Source organism: Aureobasidium subglaciale, assembly GCF_000721755.1.
Source record: "Aureobasidium subglaciale EXF-2481 unplaced genomic scaffold scaffold_32, whole genome shotgun sequence".
Taxonomy (NCBI): domain Eukaryota; kingdom Fungi; phylum Ascomycota; class Dothideomycetes; order Dothideales; family Saccotheciaceae; genus Aureobasidium; species Aureobasidium subglaciale.
Window position 1 is genome coordinate 116,243 of NW_013566963.1, and position 15,619 is coordinate 131,861.

Below are 15,619 nucleotides of genomic sequence, written 5' to 3' on the forward strand. Positions count from 1 at the left end.
CCTTGGTGGACCTTGGAGATCTTCAAGGCTTGTATGATTGACTAAACATAATTTCTCACCGGACTTATCTCGGGCGCGGTATACTCATGGCGATATCGGTCGTCTATCACCTTATGCTCAGCTTTGCAAATGCTCAATCCAGCCGACTACAGGTCGCAGCTTGTCTAGGTTTATAGGATTGAGAACTGATAGAGTGATCAAGAAGACAATTGGTTTAGACATTACAATGCTCAGGGTACACCACGACCCTTGCGCGTAGCTTTTGCTAGCTCACTCTGTGCCTCATCGTCGGCATACTTTTGATAGATACTGTAGTACTTCTCAGTCTCACTTGTGGTCTCACGCACCGAGGGACGCTCCTCGACCGCCTTGAGCCACTTGTTAAAGCGCGACCAGACTGCGCTATCTTCGCCGCCCTCCGGAATGTTAAGGCCATTCTTGTAGTGATCGAAGACCCAAAGACGGACTGAGCACCAATTGTTAGCATGTGACATCCATGATTGGCAATATTGATCTTGACATACCGGCCCATGGTGCAACAACAAGATCAATAAGACCAATATTCTTGCCCGAAAAGTATGGTCCTTCAGAGTCCATCTCTTTCGTAAACTCTTTGAGATGACTCAAGAACTCTTGTCTCGCTTCCTCGAGACCTTTTGTATCTGACATTGGCTGATACTGTAAGAAACGATGGAATGCAGGAATAAGTCGAGACGTGCAATAGTCAGTCCATATGCGGGTACGGGCGCGCTCGTACGGGTCCTCGGGAAGTAATTTAGGACCGTGATCCGGATAGGCTTCTTCTAGAAACTCGCAAATGACCGTGCTTTCGTACAGTGGTTTGTTGTCGTACTCAAGGGTCGGAACCAAGCCTCGTGGATTGAGCTTCAGGAGCGACTCTGGCTTGTGGTACGGGTTTACCTTGATATGGTCAGCATTGAACCTGTCAAGGCTGAGTAGTTTGTGCTCGCCTCAATGTATTGGTAAGGGATATTCTTTTCTTGCAGCACGGTCCAAGCACGACCGACAAATGGGCAGAACCATCCAGCATACAACTTCAGAGGTTGTTCTGCTTGGTGGTCTTCAACAGTCTTCTGGGCAAGCCCAGTGGCATGCGGAAATAGATCCGCATCGGGGTGAGCCTTGGTCGACATTCTCGATACTAGATGGTGATTCGGTATCTTTGCGTGGTTCGTAAAAGACGTCTTAGCATTTAAATTGTCGTTGTCGAGAGAAGGAGCATTTATAATAGCGATGTCATATAAGTCGTACAGATGACGCAATCGCGGGGTCGCGTTGACGGTCTTTCGCACATCTCCGTGGTCATATGCATGACAACCACCACAGACACTCTGCATGTGTTTTCTGTAAATACAAATTGCAAACTTGAGTGAATCGAGGCGCTATGTTGTATGAAGTGGCTGCGTAGGTGGTTGCTGCTCACATCATACAACAAGGTCCCTTCTTGAAGTCCGGGCCGTACTTGTCGATGGCCACAGCAAGCTCATTTGCTTTCTGCTTTTCCTTGACTTCTGTCGCAAAGTATTTGACCAGATATTCGGCACGCTGTTGATCGATAGAACCAGAGTCGGCAGTAATGACGGAAGTTGATCGACACATGGGACAGTTCGAAGCCGACTTTTGCAGTTCAATCATGCAGCGAATGCAGAAGACCGTGTTGCAGCATTCGAGTCGGATCGGTCGCCAGGCAACATCACAACAGACAGGACAGCTGTAGTCATCAACCTGTGGTACAATGATGACCACTTGTTGAGACATGGCAGCACACATCTCTGTTGCGACTGATTTTGCAAAAGGTCCACTATTCGCGTGGCTCTGATAAGCCTTTGTGGCTCCCAATGCAGTGCGCTTATCAAACTTTTTGAGAATCTTGCGTACGGCTTCCATGTTGAGCTCCTGGAAGCGCATAGCCTTCAGGATGTCGAGGTTGATGGTGACGAAATGATCGAAGGCGTTCCTGCTCGTCTTTTCCCTGAACTTCTTGACAAGACCTTGATCGACCAAATCTTTAGAGAAGAGCTCTAGATGCGACTTTGCTTGATCAAAGCTACGAGACCCGCGGTCTCTCTCGTAAGGTGAGAAGAATATGGCGTGTTGCACATACAAAGCGAGAATTTGACGCCAGATTGTGACATCTGATCGAGCCTTGTATCTGCCCTTTTTCAATGCCGCCGGCTCGGTAAGTGTTGTGACAGCCGTTCCAAGTGCCACGATCTGCGATTCCAGACGCTTTTCTTCCACATGTTGGATAGCATCAAGCTGCGCCAACTTTGGATCGAGGAGGTCGAAGAAGTTTGCTGCAGTATGAAGAGGGACATGAGCCCACTGAGCACCATTTTCTGCCGAAGAAGCTCGCATGGTGGCGTTCAGCTGCTCATGCTCTGATATGGAAGATCCGTCGGATTCATGTGAGATCTGACTAACGCGTCTGCCCTCGGGTGTTTGCGTGCCATTGTTCTGGGCCAACCAGAGAAAGTACTGTTTTGTTTCTTTGGTTAGATGGGCATCCAAGAACTCTCCACTGTCGCTGTCAACGGCGACCCATAGCTCAGGAACGAAGTTTGCGCTAGTTTTGTCTCCTGGTGCCTCCACTCCGAATTCGCTGTGCAAATGCTGAAGTGTTGAAGCACTCAGACCGAGAGCGCTTAACTCCTGTTGGACTTTCTTGATTGACTTTTTAAGCAGACGATATGAGATGGCGGAGGAGATCCATTCCTCCGGAAATCCTTCACTGGCCAGTAGCTGCGCGTACTCGTGACCGTACTTCATGGTGATCAAGTTTTATTGCCGTATTGAGGTGAGTCGGGTGGTCCAGGCGCAAAGATCCTCAGAGCATTTTCAGATAAAGTGTACAGGAATATTCACAGATCCATTGAGCATGTCGTCGTCGAGATTTCGCTTGTTGTGCGAAGTCAAGTGAATGGCATCTGATGATGGCAAGCAAAAAAGTTCGTTTTCAAACGGTTCACGTGCTCGAATGCTGTCTTCTCTGAGGTGGTGGCGCAACAAACGTCGAGTCAAGAAGATGAAAGAAACGCGGTCATTTGTTGATCCGCTCCGGGTCAAAGTCTAAATCGTGAGCGGTATCACCCTGACTCCATCTTATCTCCTACTCTAATTCGCAACCTTGGACCTCGCTGAGACCAGAACAAGCTATGAACTAACTGTAGACTCTCTGAAGATGAGTGGAGATATGCTTTACTTCCATTATGTATGGTTATGCTTCCAGTCGAAAGGTTCATTCTTTGTCAACCACAGCAACCATGTCCATCATCATGTCCGCCCCAGCCAGCAAGAAAGTACATTGTTCAGTAGTCCTCGCAGGCCTCTGTGGGAAGTACTTGCCATAAACCTCATTAAGCTCCTCCAACATCTGGAAGTCTTTGACAAAAAGCTGCATCTTCATCAGCTCCACTCTTCACGTATCAAGGGTAGAGGTCAACTTACATTAACTTTGACGACCTTCTCAAGATCTGAGCCTGCAGCTTCAAGGACGTGAGAAGCGTTTTGAATCATCTTGTGTGCCTGATCCGTCACACTGCCGCTGACAAGTTTACATTGCGAGTCAGCAGGCAGTTGGGCAGAGAGGAAGACGAAGCCGTTGGCTTTGATGGCTTGAGACTACTGTTGTTAACACTGGTCGCTGAAGCCTCGGAGAGCAATGTCGCATACGTAATAAGGACCAATAGCTGCAATATACGTCAGCAAAAGCGACCAAGGGATATCGGTAGATGAGCGGAGGTGCGCATACGATGAATGGCCTTGTCAGAGAATACTTGGGTCAGAGTTGACTTTCTTGCGACAGACGAAGTTGTGAATTGGTTGCGAATGACGGAGTTGACGCCCACTCGGGTGGTTCTCGCGAACGTGTTCATTGTCGGGCTCGTGGTGAAGAGTGACCTGTTTGGCAAAGTTTATATCGGATCCAGTGATGGTTTCTTCAAGAAGGGCGTATGCGTGAATTGATTTCGTTGCGGGAGGCGAAAGAAGTCGGTTGTTGATAGGTAGGCAGCTGCGGCCAGATGGTGGAGCTCTCCCGCATCTTGCCATTCGAAGGACGTACTCGAATACGCTAGACTTTTTCAATCACATACCCAGAGGGAAGGCATTTTGTGCAATTCTGTGTCGTCGAGTGTTTCATGATCAGGAAATTACATGTACCGTCAAACATTGTGGTAGATATGTCGAAGTCATAAAGCGTATTCGTTATCGTCAGAAAACTCCCGCCAACACCTAGCTATTTAGTCACGCTAAACGATCAAGTCGGTCACACCGATGCGATGTCCACCCTCTCAAGCAGCACCAAAGTCAAGTGTCGTCTGTCCACGCTCAGGATCCGCCATCTTGTGTACACTGACATCCCGGACACCCTCGGTATACTTGCCCATAGCTTGTGGTGTGATGAGCACAAACTGTCTGCCAACAGATCTACGGGCAGCTTGGATCATCATCTTCATACTGACTTCTCTATTCGCACTGTCCATGAAGACATCGAACTCGTCAAGACAACGAATAGGAGAGCCCATTGCTTCCCAAATTGAGAGGAGCAGACAGATGGTTGAGAACGACTTTTCACCGCCTGAGAGAGTCTTGGTCTGACGGCCCTTGTCGCTGTTCTTGGAAATGTCGGGCTCGACATTGATATCCAACATCTTGTCCGTGTGATTGACAAGAACGCGACCGCGGAAGTTGCGCTCAGACAACAGATAGCTAAAGGTGATTTTCGCTCTTGTTGTGATGTACTTGCGGAAGAGCTTCCAACGGCTCTTTCGGTATAGCAGCGCCGACTTCAGTTTCTGTTGCGTACATGTTAGCCAAGTCTTCATGCTCCCAAGTCGAGGTCAACTCACCTTTGCGACATCCTTCGATCCAGTCAAGTTCCGTTGGGCGCTAGCAAACTCCTTGTGTGCGGTGCGCCACTTCTCATAGATTTCCTCACGACTGCCACCAATACTGTATCGAGTTAGCTTTGCCCATCAAGTCAGGGCAGACTTCAGAAGTTACCTAGCTTGGAATCGCTTGTTTTCCTCTTCGAGCTTTTCAAGTTTCCTGTCCAACACCTCCACAGTGTTGCCGGGCTCAACGATAATTCTGCGGCTGACTGCAGTAGCTCCTGGCAAGTACTCATCCTGGATGAGTCGGTCCTGCTCAACGCGCTGCTCTTCAAGTGCCGCTTTCTCTTGCTGAGCAAGATCTACTTTCTCGAGAGCTTCATTTTTTTCCCGAAGCGTCAGCTCGCGCTGAGTTGTCTTGTCTTCCAACCTCTTCAGTGCTTTGTTGAGTTGAGCTTGAGCTTCTTCGACTTCCCTGGTTGCAGCATCGAGCTGTTGTTTGATTATCCTGTTGTCGTCTCCTAGCTTGTCTAAGGCATTGACCGAGTCGCCGAAGGTATCTTGCGCAGCTTGGAGATTCTGTTCAGCTTCGGTGTATTGAGCGTGAAGCTCGTCCAAAGCGCTGGTGTCGTTCACAGCATCAGCGTCGAGCTCTGTCTGCAGCTCTTCGATGCGGTCTTCACATCTTTGCCGCTGCTGGCGGATATCCCTTGTGTCTCTATCATGTCGGGTCTTCGCCTGCTTTGCACGAGTGAGAGCGGTCTCGAGTGTCCGGACGTGGTTCTCGGCTGCTTGGAGATCTCTTTTGGCACTGTTCAAGTTTTCTTGTGCCATGCTACGATTTTGGTTAGTCGCCGGCCCTTCTTTGCAACGAGAAAACACTCACCTCATCTGCGCCTCCACACTGGTCTTCATGCGCATTTGCTTTGTCCAGGGATGGACTGGTCCTACGTTGAACCCTCCAGCTCTAGTAGAATTGTATCGATGGCCAGCTCCGCGCTTGTGCTGATCGTGGCACATGACGACCCTCACATTACGCGGCTGCTCTTGAGTAAGCTCGTTAGCGCTTGGTCGATCGGGCATCAGGACAGTCTGATCGATATATTGATTGATGATAAGGCAGTTACGGACTGCATCATTGTCGATCTGCGTCGAATTCAGTATTCACACGATTGATGCTAGCACCGTTCTTGATTTACCTCCATAATCCGAAGTATCGTTACGAGGTTCTGATCTGGCTCATTCAGTGAAGTATCGATGTGGTTTCCGTTGTTGATTATTATGTTTGCGTCGCTGGTATCGGTCAGTCTCGTCCGTGCCCTCTCTTCGCAGAATACCTACCATCTTTGTTGTTCCAAAATTCTCGACAACAACCTGCTGTCTTGAGCGTTTTTGACAACAAAGGAGTTCAGTTGTCTACCGAATGTGGTCTCGAGAATAGAAGCCCACTCTGGTTTGAGCAGTCTGACGTGCATACCTATCGGTCCAGCTGGCTCCTGCGAGAAACGGCGCTCGTTCCTGATCTGCCGGAGAACGTTGTGGACAGACGGGTGGAAGGCTCGAGCCTGTTGACCTTGATCGTCCCGTAGCTGCTGAAGCATATTTTCTGCATCACGGACCGCCTTCCTCTTTCCCTCCAAGGCCTGTCCACGAGCATTGCTAACATCGTTCTGTGCTTGATTGACGTTGTTGTCGATCTGCATCCTCTGCGAGTTGTGCTCTTCTTCGCGTTGCTTCGCCTCCTGGAGTTCGACTCGAGCATTCTCGAGTTCGGATACTTTTTGGGCGTGAGCAGGACCGCTGGCATTTTCTATCCTTGCTCTTTCAACATTCATCTTGGCCTCTAGATTGTTCATGGTTGTCTTTGAGGCTTTAATGTCCTCCTTGATGTTCCTCTGTTCAGCCTTTTTGTTTCGCATCTCGTTCAAAGTTGAGTCGAAGATGCTTTTGACCTCAGTGAGATTCTCCTGAAGTGGACCTAGTTGCTCTTCGAGATCTGTGATGACACTGGCGTTTGCTTCGCGGGTGGTGTTTGATTCGTCGTAAAGTTTGCTGGCTTGGTCGGCGTAGGCTTGCTGCATGGTGATCTTGTTGTCAGCCTGGCGAATCTGCTCTTCGATTCTTTCGAGCTCGCGTTCTTGCTCCTCAACTTGAGCCCAAGCATGCTGCCAGCGTAATTGATTGATCTTTTCCAAGGTGGTCTGACTACGGTCGATGAGCTTCTTCTTGGCTTCGGCTTCCCTTGCCTTTCTTCCCAGAACTTCAAGGTCAGACGTGCCAAGCTCCAGCTTGACTTCGATGCCGTCCAACTGGTCCTCGAGAATACGGTAGTCACCATCGAGCGCTTCCAGTTGTGTACCTCTGATGAAGAACTTGTACTTGTCGTAAGGAGAAGAGCCGCTGAGGAACTCGCGAGCCTTGTCTTGAGATAGAACGTTCATCGGGTTGTCCAGCTGCAAAGCAAAGAAGTCGACAATGTTTTCAAGCTCGGCTCTCTTTGTAGACATGGTCTTTCCCTCTGCGTTCTTGATCTTGAAGCCACTCCCGGTCTGCGTGAAGTGTCGCTCGACGATGATGGACTTGCCGTAATCGTTGGGATAGTAGGACATGTCGCCTTGGTTCTTGATCTTGACGGCGACGTATGCAGACTCCTCGCCAGACTTGATGAAGTTCTTCAGACTGCCGGCGCGATTGGTCTGAGAAGCCTTGACGCCCAGGCAGATTGTGAGGGCAGTGAGAATGGCACTCTTTCCACTTCCGTTGTGACCGATGATGAAGTTGATCAGAGGACCCAGCTGGATGCGGAGCTTGCTGTGACACATGAAATTCTCCATGTAGACCTCCTCGATGATTCCCTGTTCAGCAGCCTTGTTCTCTTTGTTCTGTTGATAGTGACGTTGAACCAGCTGAGTTGCACGAATCTCTGCTTGCGGATCCTCGCCCTCGTCGGAGGAGACATCGAGGTGCAGGTTGTGGTCCTCGTTGACATGGCTGTGATACTGGTATGTGTAACCACCGTCGACTGTCTCTGATTCGAGGGCAGTGTCGTCGTCTGCAGCATCGCCGTTGGTTCGTGCACGCTTCGGTGAGGAGGGCGGAGAGCTGTCGTCGGCCTCATGGTCCGAGGTGTGTCGTCGCTTGTTGGCCATGGTCGGTCGGAATATCGTGCTCCGGCAGAGCGATGACGGATGAGCCGTCAAAGTGAGCTCAACGCCTGCCTCAATACGCACTGAAGACGACCAAGGGTGAGTGAGTCTGGTCCTCACAAAAAGATGGACATTCGCTACAGGTTGACGCGCGCCCGCAAGAAAGCGTGATAGGCAGGCGCGATGCGGGACGCGTTTGCCAAGACTGCCACTTTGCCTTATCTTATCAGCTCACGCTAGCATCTAGCCGGTGTGACATGTTGCAAGCATCAAAAAAGTTGGCTGCAACTCGACTCGTCGTCAAGTGAAGACATGGGTGCTGGACAGTCGTCGGCCAGCGGCGCCCAGGACGCTGCCCCTGAGGCACAAAAGACTGGCTACTACACACTTCTCGGTATTGAACGCGATGCCACCGAAGACGAAATCAAGAAAGCCTACCGTCGCAAGGCCCTTGAGCTGCACCCTGACCGCAACTATGGGAACGTCGAGTCTGCCACGTCGATGTTTGCCGAAGTGCAATCGGCCTATGAAGTTCTCTCGGATCCGCAGGAAAGGTCTTGGTACGATTCACACGAGTCTCAGATCCTACGCGGAGATGATCCCTCCACTGGAGGTGCTGGTGCTGGTGCTGGCGAGTACGAGTATGGCAATGTCAAGATGACGAGCTCGGAAGATCTGGCTCGTATGCTGCGGAAATTCAACAGTGGCGTTGAGTTCACCGACGCTCCATCTGGCTTCTTTGGCTATCTTCGCGAGACCTTCGACCAGTTGGCCGAGGAAGAGGAGGCCGCTGCCCAATGGGAGCATGTCGACCTGCCCGATTACCCGTCGTTCGGCCACAAGGACGACCACTATGACGACGTGCCCAAGTCCTTCTATGCCGTTTGGCTGTCCTTCAGCACTCGCAAGTCGTTCGCTTGGTGCGACAAGTACCGCCTGTCAGAAGCTCCAGATCGCCGTTACCGTCGTATGATGGAGAAGGAGAACCAACGCTTCCGCGAACAAGGCATCCGCGAGTTCAACGATTCAGTCCGCGCCCTAGTCGCCTTTGTCCGCAAGCGCGACCCGAGATACATACCGAACACCCAGACAGAGGCCGAGCGCCAGAAAGTTCTGCGTGACGCAGCCGCTGCCCAGGCTGCCAGAGCAAGAGCCGCGAACCACGTCAACACAGAAGAGTCCGCCATCCCCGAGTGGGCCCAGACCATCTCGAAAGACGAGAACGAAGGTGTTGTCGGGGAGAGCGAATCCGAGGTTGAAGAGGTCTACGAATGCGTTGCCTGCAAAAAGACATTCAAGAGCGAGAAGCAATGGGATGCACACGAGAAGAGCAAGAAACACCAGAAGGCCGTCCAGGCCTTGAGAAAGAAGATGCAGAAGGAGAACGCACACTTGAATCTGGATAGCGAGCCGACAAGCGGAGACGCTACACCGCTTGACGCTGAGGACTACGAACCGCTACCAGAGAGCGAGTATCCCATGATGGAAGACGAGCCTCTACAGGAAGATGAATATCCAGTGATGGACGATGACGCAGCAACAAACATGAATGATCTCACCTTGGAGGGCCACCTATCCGAGTCTGACGACGAAGGCACTGCTCAATCCATACCACCTACAGCCGTGAACGAAGAACCCACTGAACAGACAGTCAACACGGCCGACTCTTCAGATGACGAGTACGCTCCCGCCTCAGAAGTGAAAGCTCGCCTGACTCAAGATCCTCTCAACCAATCTCCCAGCACAGCTCTCGGTATCGACTCAGACTCAGATCTCACGCCTTCGAAACAAGCACCTAAGAAGGGGAAAGCTGCCCAAAAGAGGGCGAAGCGAGCTGCCGCTGCCGCTGCTGTTTCCGCAGAACAAGAAGAAAACAACTTCAAGTGTGCAATGTGCGACGCAAAGTTCCCGTCCAAGACTAGACTTCACCAGCACATCAAAGACTTTGGACATGCCGCACTCAAGAGTGTCACTACTGCTGGCGGTGCAAAGGGCAAGAAGGGCAAGAGGTAGTCTGCAATCACCTGCATAGCGTGAGTGCTTCCCCTCTCTTTGTACCTCAGCCTTTACGGCCGTAGTCCGAGGGCGATGTTGCTCGATTCTTGGGGAGTGAAGACGTGTTTGATTGGGTCAAATGCCACTACATCCATGCAAGAGATCTCGTCCAGAGCTTCAAAACTCGCTAGCACAGCGCGAGGCCTCGAAGAGGTAGGTCTCACAACTCACGGTTGTAGTTTCTTGGTGCATTACCAATGCTGGACGCACGAGTGGTCGCTGTATCGATCTATGACCCCAGGCCACTCGAGCCCCTGACGGTCTCTCAATGAGATGAGCGGACCTACGCCCGTTGCTACTCTTGTTTTGGCTTGTCCAACGAGAGGAACAACTCGAATGATCGGTCATCGATATGCCGAATATGATGTTCCAACCTGCAGTCCCAGCGGGACTTACTTTCACCAAAACCCCTCATGAACTTATCGCACTGCTCTTGCGCTATCTTGCACAAAGGCTTTAATCCTATTGGATATTCGGACGGGACGGTGAAGAGCAGCCTTGTCTCAGCTGAGAGTGGTGGTCCGCGATCGCGATGTTTGTTCACTCGCAACGGCCAATTCCTCATGCTCCCCAAAGCTTTCAAAACCCCATGATCGATCGTCGGCACTATTTTTCACGCCGCACAATCGATTGTCATGCTCATTATTACATACACAAGCTCCAATCCGCACAATTCACAGTAGTCTCTTTGACGAAGATTATTTTCTTTAAAGCTCCCAGCAGCACTGACCTGGATTCGGCGGAGTAAGTGACACTTTTCGCCAATCATGAGACAGAACCGGTGATAGACCGGACCATTATGAAAAGCGAAAATATTAGTGGCCCGGGAATCAAGTGCGCTTCACTGTATTCATGTCGACAAGTGCGCAAGAGGTTCATGGCGATCAGAATTTCAGCCTTGGATTCGATGGCGTCGGATTTTGGGAGGATGTCGTCTCTGTGTTGCCATCTCCCTGCAAGCTTCCAACGAGCGGGCGATTTCTCTGACTTTTTGGGCAAGTATCTTCGACCAAACTTGAGCTTGTGATCTGAATTCGTATAGACCTAGCCATAGATCATGTTGCGAATCTCCGATGGCAGGTCGAGAAACATGAAGACCTGGCTTGGACTATCATCGGTATTTTGTGGTGACTTTCGAGACGTCTTCTGTAACATGTCAATTGACGTGTGGTGCAAGCAAAGTTGGAGTAGCCTTACTCTCGAATGGCCAATCATCTTTGGCTTTACTACTGTCGCCGTGACTCGAGGCATATTGTGACTGTTTTTTTTATCACGCGCGAAGTGTGGAAATGTTGTTTAGTCGGAGCTACCTGCACGTAGACTCTTCAAGCAAATTCATACTTTCAACAACACACGACCCCAAAGCTTGTCAGCGAGCCTCAGATGAAAGCCTTTGTTGTAATGCTTCATCTTGGATTCTAACGATTGATTCGACGAGACCCCAGACATGTTTCTGGTCATTCCGGGGCTTTGGGAGAAGCTTGTTCTGGCAAGAGGACCGCCTTAACACTGGCCAGTCGCTTGGTTAAACGCGGCTGATCCTTAGTATGTATCTCTTTGTCTTTTCCTAGAAGAAGAAAGTCGCTATCAGAGTCTGGAGTCTCCGGTGGAACAGACACCGACTGGTCGGCAGATGCTCCTTCCTACAAGCATACTTCGGTCGACCCAAAAACATGTGCTTAAGCTCAATTCTCTTCGCAAAGACTGCAAGACGCCCTACTTTAATTTTCTCTTCAACCTTCATCAACGCGGCTTGACCGAGTCTGACGCTATGATGGGATGATCATATGCATCATGATTCTGATTTCGAGGATCATCTCAACTCCTAGAGCAAGTGTACCCACACCTTCGGAACATTCCAGCTTTGCTAATATTCTTGTTTTTGGTTTGTTGAAAGTTTAGTACCTGATCTGCGGCATATATGTCTGAGCTGACTCGCATCAACAGAAGAACTCGGTAGGATAGACGCTCTTGACAAAGACCCAATAGGCTCGACTGCGTCCGTAGATTACACTATTGACATCTCGGCACTTTGGCACGCCTTTGTGGCTGCCACTCGAGGTAGATCGATGTCCCTGATTCAAGGATGCACAAGCTCGTACTATCCATGGCTCGAGACTTCTTGTACGACTCCGAAACAAACGCTTGCGTAAAGACAGAGAGATATGACTGGACAGTGCTTCCAACCCAGACTTTACCGTGTCGTGGTCCACTCCGAGGATTTTAGACCAGCAGCAATCTTACTTTGATCGCCATTCCAAATCGATCCGATCACCATACAAAATCTCTCGTGGATTGCCCAGGCAAGATACACGATCAAGCCTCCACGTGTACGTCGCCGCTGACGTCCCTGGGAATCATTGGCAAGAGATTTCTCGAAGACGCTGTATATATGACGAGCATGTCGAGGTGCTCGGTGAACGTTCCGACAATTCACATCGAACTAGTCACCTTCCAAGTCTACGGCCTTGATCAACAGCATGAAAATTCTACTTCTCTGTACAGCACACAATTCTTTATCACAGCGTCTGTACTTGACTCTGGTACCCAATCATGAAATCACGATTGAGTACGCATTATCGGCCGAGACCATGATTGAGGCCGTACGTATGGCACATCCACATCTGGTCGTCTGTCCCTTCCTTACATCTGCCGTGCCTACAGAGATCTATACCAGATACATGACATTGGTGGTCCATCCTGGAGCTCCTGGAGACGGTGGCCCTAGTGCACTGGACTTTATCATCATGGGCGAAGACGGAACGGATGATAACCTCGAAAGAGTCATGAGCAAAGATATCTGGTCTGAGCACGGCAGAACTCATTGGGCTGTCACTGTTCTGCAAGCTATTGCGGAATACGATGCTGGCCCAGTCTGGGCTTTCGAGCAGTTCAGACTCGACATCGATGATCACCACCTTACCAAATCGAGTCTCTATCGAGGAGATGTCACTCGTGCGGCTGTCTCCGCAACCTTGGCTGCTCTCGACAGAGTCCAACTTGCATTCCAAGAGCAAGTCACTCACATCATTGGTGACACTGATAACTGGAGCCGTGCGGCTCCCAAGCTGGAAGCCAAAGCTGAATACAAGATCGCTTCTGTGACTACAGGTGAGCGATTTCACGGAGGCCACACAGCTCCATTGCCCTTCTTGAAAGCCACTCAACGAGACTTCGACATCAGTCGACACTCCGCCAGGATGATCTCGAGGCTTATAAGAGCTTCAGACTCTCAGCCTGGTTGTCTCACCAACTTCCTTGGCCCTAGTCTGTACCTCTATGGTGGTTTCGTCGAAGACGGCCAGCACATGTCGAATATTAGTGTGAAGCCCGGCAAAATCATCGGTACTCGCAATGACGCCGTGTGCTTCAACACACTTGATAATAAAGGCATATGGATCACACACGCTCGTCGTGTCAAGAAAAAGACAGATGCTTCTCTTTGGCCCAAAGCACCTGCCGTACTATTGTTCGCAGAACTTGGCATTATTGACCTTGAGAAGTTGCCTCAGTTTCTACCTTCACTGCCCGCAGACTTCAGCCGGGTCGAATATCCGACATTCCAGGAGATCCTCGTCGAGTACGGTAACATCGCTACAGGTCAACGCGTCGCTTACTTGACATTCGATTTTTACAACGGAGCGATGAGTACTTGTCAATGCCAGCTCATGTATGCTGTCTTGCGAAGCATTCTCGACACGCACACTCAGGCATCTCCGTTATCTGCAGTAGTGCTATTAGGTGGCAGCTACTTTTCAAATGGTATACATCTCAATGTCATAGAGGTTGCTTCGGATCCAGCTTACGAGTCTTGGATCAACATAAATGCTATGAACGATGTGGTCTTGCTACTCCTGCAAGACTTTTCCGCTCACAACATCACCACCATTTCTACGCTTCGTGGCAACGCCGCTGCTGGAGGTGTAGCTCTCGCAGCTGCTACTGACTACGTGATTGCCGGCGAAAACGTGGTTATCAATCCCGCCTATCGAGCCTTAGGCTTGTTCGGCAGCGAATATCACACTCTCACCTACCCCGGTCGTGTAGGTCACAATGCAGCTCGCCACCTCCTTCGCGATATGCTGCCCATCTCCGCTCAGCAAGCCAAAGATATCGGTCTTGTCGACGTGGTCATACCCAGCCATGGCACCACTCTCGACAAAGCGATTCACACTCATATCTCTGACATCATCTCCACGTGCCTGTCTCTAGGTATCTGGAAGCGTGCACTCGATCTTTCACCACCAGCTCTTGCAAAGGCACGAATGCGAGAGCTTGCTGAGATGGCAAAAGACTTCTGGTCTCCTCGCTCTGTACGCTATCATTCTCGACGAAGAGATTTCGTGCGTAAGATCAAGCCGTCAAAGACCCCACTACGGTTTGCCCAGCATCGACGTAAAATAGGTGAGCTTGACGAGGAGGAAAGAGACGACTTTGATCTGGTGGAGACGTTTGGAGTGTTGACAAGGAAAGAGCAGGAACAGGCGCTGTGGGAAGAGATGGACGCGTTGGAGATGCAGGCGAGAAAGGCTAGCCATCCAAGCATTGTTGCGGAGAAGGAGAAGGGGAAGTTGGAGATAATGTTTTCGTGTTACTACAATTCTTGATGATTATGATGATCAGCGGGCTTGTTTTCAAGATGGTTGATCACGAGGGGGGATGTGGTGTTCGGCTTGATGAATAGCTTTGGGCCTTCTTGACCAATAATCAGAATCGACATGTCATTGTGCACCAACATGAGTGACTCGGAGTCAAAGAGCAAGCTAGTACATGTGTGTATGTATTCACTGCAGCCGATCCGCTGATTCGCACGCTGCAGATACTCGAATAATGGGTTAAACTCATACATCACTCCAGCATCATTGAAAGCTTGTGCAAAAACCACACCCTTGCAAAGTCGGGTCGTATTGGCTACGGCAGGAGCAAAAGAAACCACCACACCCAGTTGGGTATGATGGAAAGAAACCGGCAGCCTCCGCGTTCTCTTATTATCCCAGCGAAAGTACTTGAGCATCACGAGGCTTGAACTCGTGCACGGTCACCGGTGCGAAGGGGGGTTGTCGAATGCCCGCACCAGCCAGCTCGGCCACAGACACTCCAGTCGGGTAGGAGGGGTGGCCTCTACTTGGCTGGGGACAAGAGGGCCATGAAATAACTAGTATATATGGATTGAAGGTCTGGCGGGGGAAGTCGAGGAGGTGAGCATGTTTTAGGTGTTGGTGCCTTGGAGCCTTGAACTTCAGGCGTTGTGGTGGAATGTGTGCCTGGGCGTTCGAGACTCGAGTTTGAGCTTTAGAGCCACATCTTCTGATGCATGAGGGAGGGAGCCTCTGAGAGCACCTGTGACGTCGGACGTATTGGCGAAGGTCTCAAACTTTGATCTCTTGTGGGCCCAGCCGGGACCGGTGCGCTCGGTCTTACCATCAGTGCCCAGACATTCTCATCATGTCGTTAAGAAGCATGATATCGGGCTGTAGAAGATTGATCCAGAGGGGAACTGCACGTCGTTGCGGCACTGTCTATTGTTCGCGTAGGGAACTGTAGCTTGCGTACGTCTACATCGAT

At 50.5% G+C, this 15,619-nt stretch overlaps 7 protein-coding genes across 7 annotated transcripts; 2 read left to right on the plus strand and 5 right to left on the minus strand.

Moving 5' to 3' along the window:
* Window positions 1-36: 36 nt before the first annotated feature.
* On the minus strand, window positions 37-1,593 carry AUEXF2481DRAFT_44374 (uncharacterized protein). Its single transcript, XM_013484189.1, has 3 exons — window positions 972-1,593; window positions 525-921; window positions 37-466 (listed from the first exon to the last, which is right to left on the minus strand). Exons 1-3 carry the CDS (start codon window positions 1,356-1,358, stop codon window positions 231-233), a joined length of 1,020 nt encoding a protein of 339 aa, XP_013339643.1. The 5' UTR covers window positions 1,359-1,593; the 3' UTR covers window positions 37-230.
* AUEXF2481DRAFT_511708 (uncharacterized protein) lies at window positions 1,055-3,010 on the minus strand. The gene has a single exon (XM_013484243.1). It carries the CDS (start codon window positions 2,788-2,790, stop codon window positions 1,441-1,443), a length of 1,350 nt encoding a protein of 449 aa, XP_013339697.1. The 5' UTR covers window positions 2,791-3,010; the 3' UTR covers window positions 1,055-1,440.
* A 179-nt stretch (window positions 3,011-3,189) lies between these two features.
* On the minus strand, window positions 3,190-3,904 carry AUEXF2481DRAFT_44377 (uncharacterized protein). The gene is made up of 4 exons (XM_013484190.1): window positions 3,773-3,904; window positions 3,694-3,710; window positions 3,469-3,642; window positions 3,190-3,415 (listed from the first exon to the last, which is right to left on the minus strand). Exons 1-4 carry the CDS (start codon window positions 3,894-3,896, stop codon window positions 3,260-3,262), a joined length of 471 nt encoding a protein of 156 aa, XP_013339644.1. The 5' UTR covers window positions 3,897-3,904; the 3' UTR covers window positions 3,190-3,259.
* A 409-nt stretch (window positions 3,905-4,313) lies between these two features.
* AUEXF2481DRAFT_8794 (uncharacterized protein) lies at window positions 4,314-8,002 on the minus strand (the record flags this gene model as incomplete). Its single annotated transcript, XM_013484157.1, has 6 exons — window positions 4,314-4,817; window positions 4,872-4,974; window positions 5,026-5,688; window positions 5,740-5,999; window positions 6,053-6,146; window positions 6,195-8,002. 6 exons carry the CDS (start codon window positions 8,000-8,002, stop codon window positions 4,314-4,316), a joined length of 3,432 nt encoding a protein of 1,143 aa, XP_013339611.1.
* A 309-nt stretch (window positions 8,003-8,311) lies between these two features.
* On the plus strand, window positions 8,312-10,000 carry AUEXF2481DRAFT_53539 (uncharacterized protein; the record flags this gene model as incomplete). Its single annotated transcript, XM_013484214.1, has 1 exon — window positions 8,312-10,000. A coding segment is annotated over one exon (1,689 nt), but the record flags the coding sequence as incomplete, so codon positions are not given.
* Window positions 10,001-12,042: 2,042 nt separating this feature from the next.
* AUEXF2481DRAFT_44380 (uncharacterized protein) lies at window positions 12,043-14,787 on the plus strand. The gene has a single exon (XM_013484191.1). The coding sequence runs from the start codon at window positions 12,535-12,537 to the stop codon at window positions 14,659-14,661; it is 2,127 nt and encodes a 708-aa protein (XP_013339645.1). The 5' UTR covers window positions 12,043-12,534; the 3' UTR covers window positions 14,662-14,787.
* AUEXF2481DRAFT_44381 (uncharacterized protein) lies at window positions 14,558-15,497 on the minus strand. Its single transcript, XM_013484192.1, has one exon. The coding sequence runs from the start codon at window positions 15,066-15,068 to the stop codon at window positions 14,649-14,651; it is 420 nt and encodes a 139-aa protein (XP_013339646.1). The 5' UTR covers window positions 15,069-15,497; the 3' UTR covers window positions 14,558-14,648.
* Between the last annotated feature and the right edge of the window lie 122 nt (window positions 15,498-15,619).

Bases quoted from the DNA above. Each gene is read 5' to 3' on its own strand.
- AUEXF2481DRAFT_44381 (XM_013484192.1), bottom strand. From the start codon at position 15,068: ATGCTCAAGTACTTTCGCTGGGATAATAAGAGAACGCGGAGGCTGCCG.
- AUEXF2481DRAFT_44374 (XM_013484189.1), bottom strand. From the start codon at position 1,358: ATGCAGAGTGTCTGTGGTGGTTGTCATGCATATGACCACGGAGATGTG. The intron at 922-971 runs GCGAGCACAAAC...GACCATATCAAG, and splicing joins TCCCTTACCAATACATTGAG to GTAAACCCGTACCACAAGCC. The intron at 467-524 runs GTATGTCAAGAT...ATTGGTGCTCAG, and splicing joins TGTTGTTGCACCATGGGCCG to TCCGTCTTTGGGTCTTCGAT.
- AUEXF2481DRAFT_511708 (XM_013484243.1), bottom strand. From the start codon at position 2,790: ATGAAGTACGGTCACGAGTACGCGCAGCTACTGGCCAGTGAAGGATTT.
- AUEXF2481DRAFT_44380 (XM_013484191.1), top strand. From the start codon at position 12,535: ATGAAAATTCTACTTCTCTGTACAGCACACAATTCTTTATCACAGCGT.
- AUEXF2481DRAFT_44377 (XM_013484190.1), bottom strand. From the start codon at position 3,896: ATGAACACGTTCGCGAGAACCACCCGAGTGGGCGTCAACTCCGTCATT. The intron at 3,416-3,468 runs GTAAGTTGACCT...ATGAAGATGCAG, and splicing joins AGAAGGTCGTCAAAGTTAAT to CTTTTTGTCAAAGACTTCCA.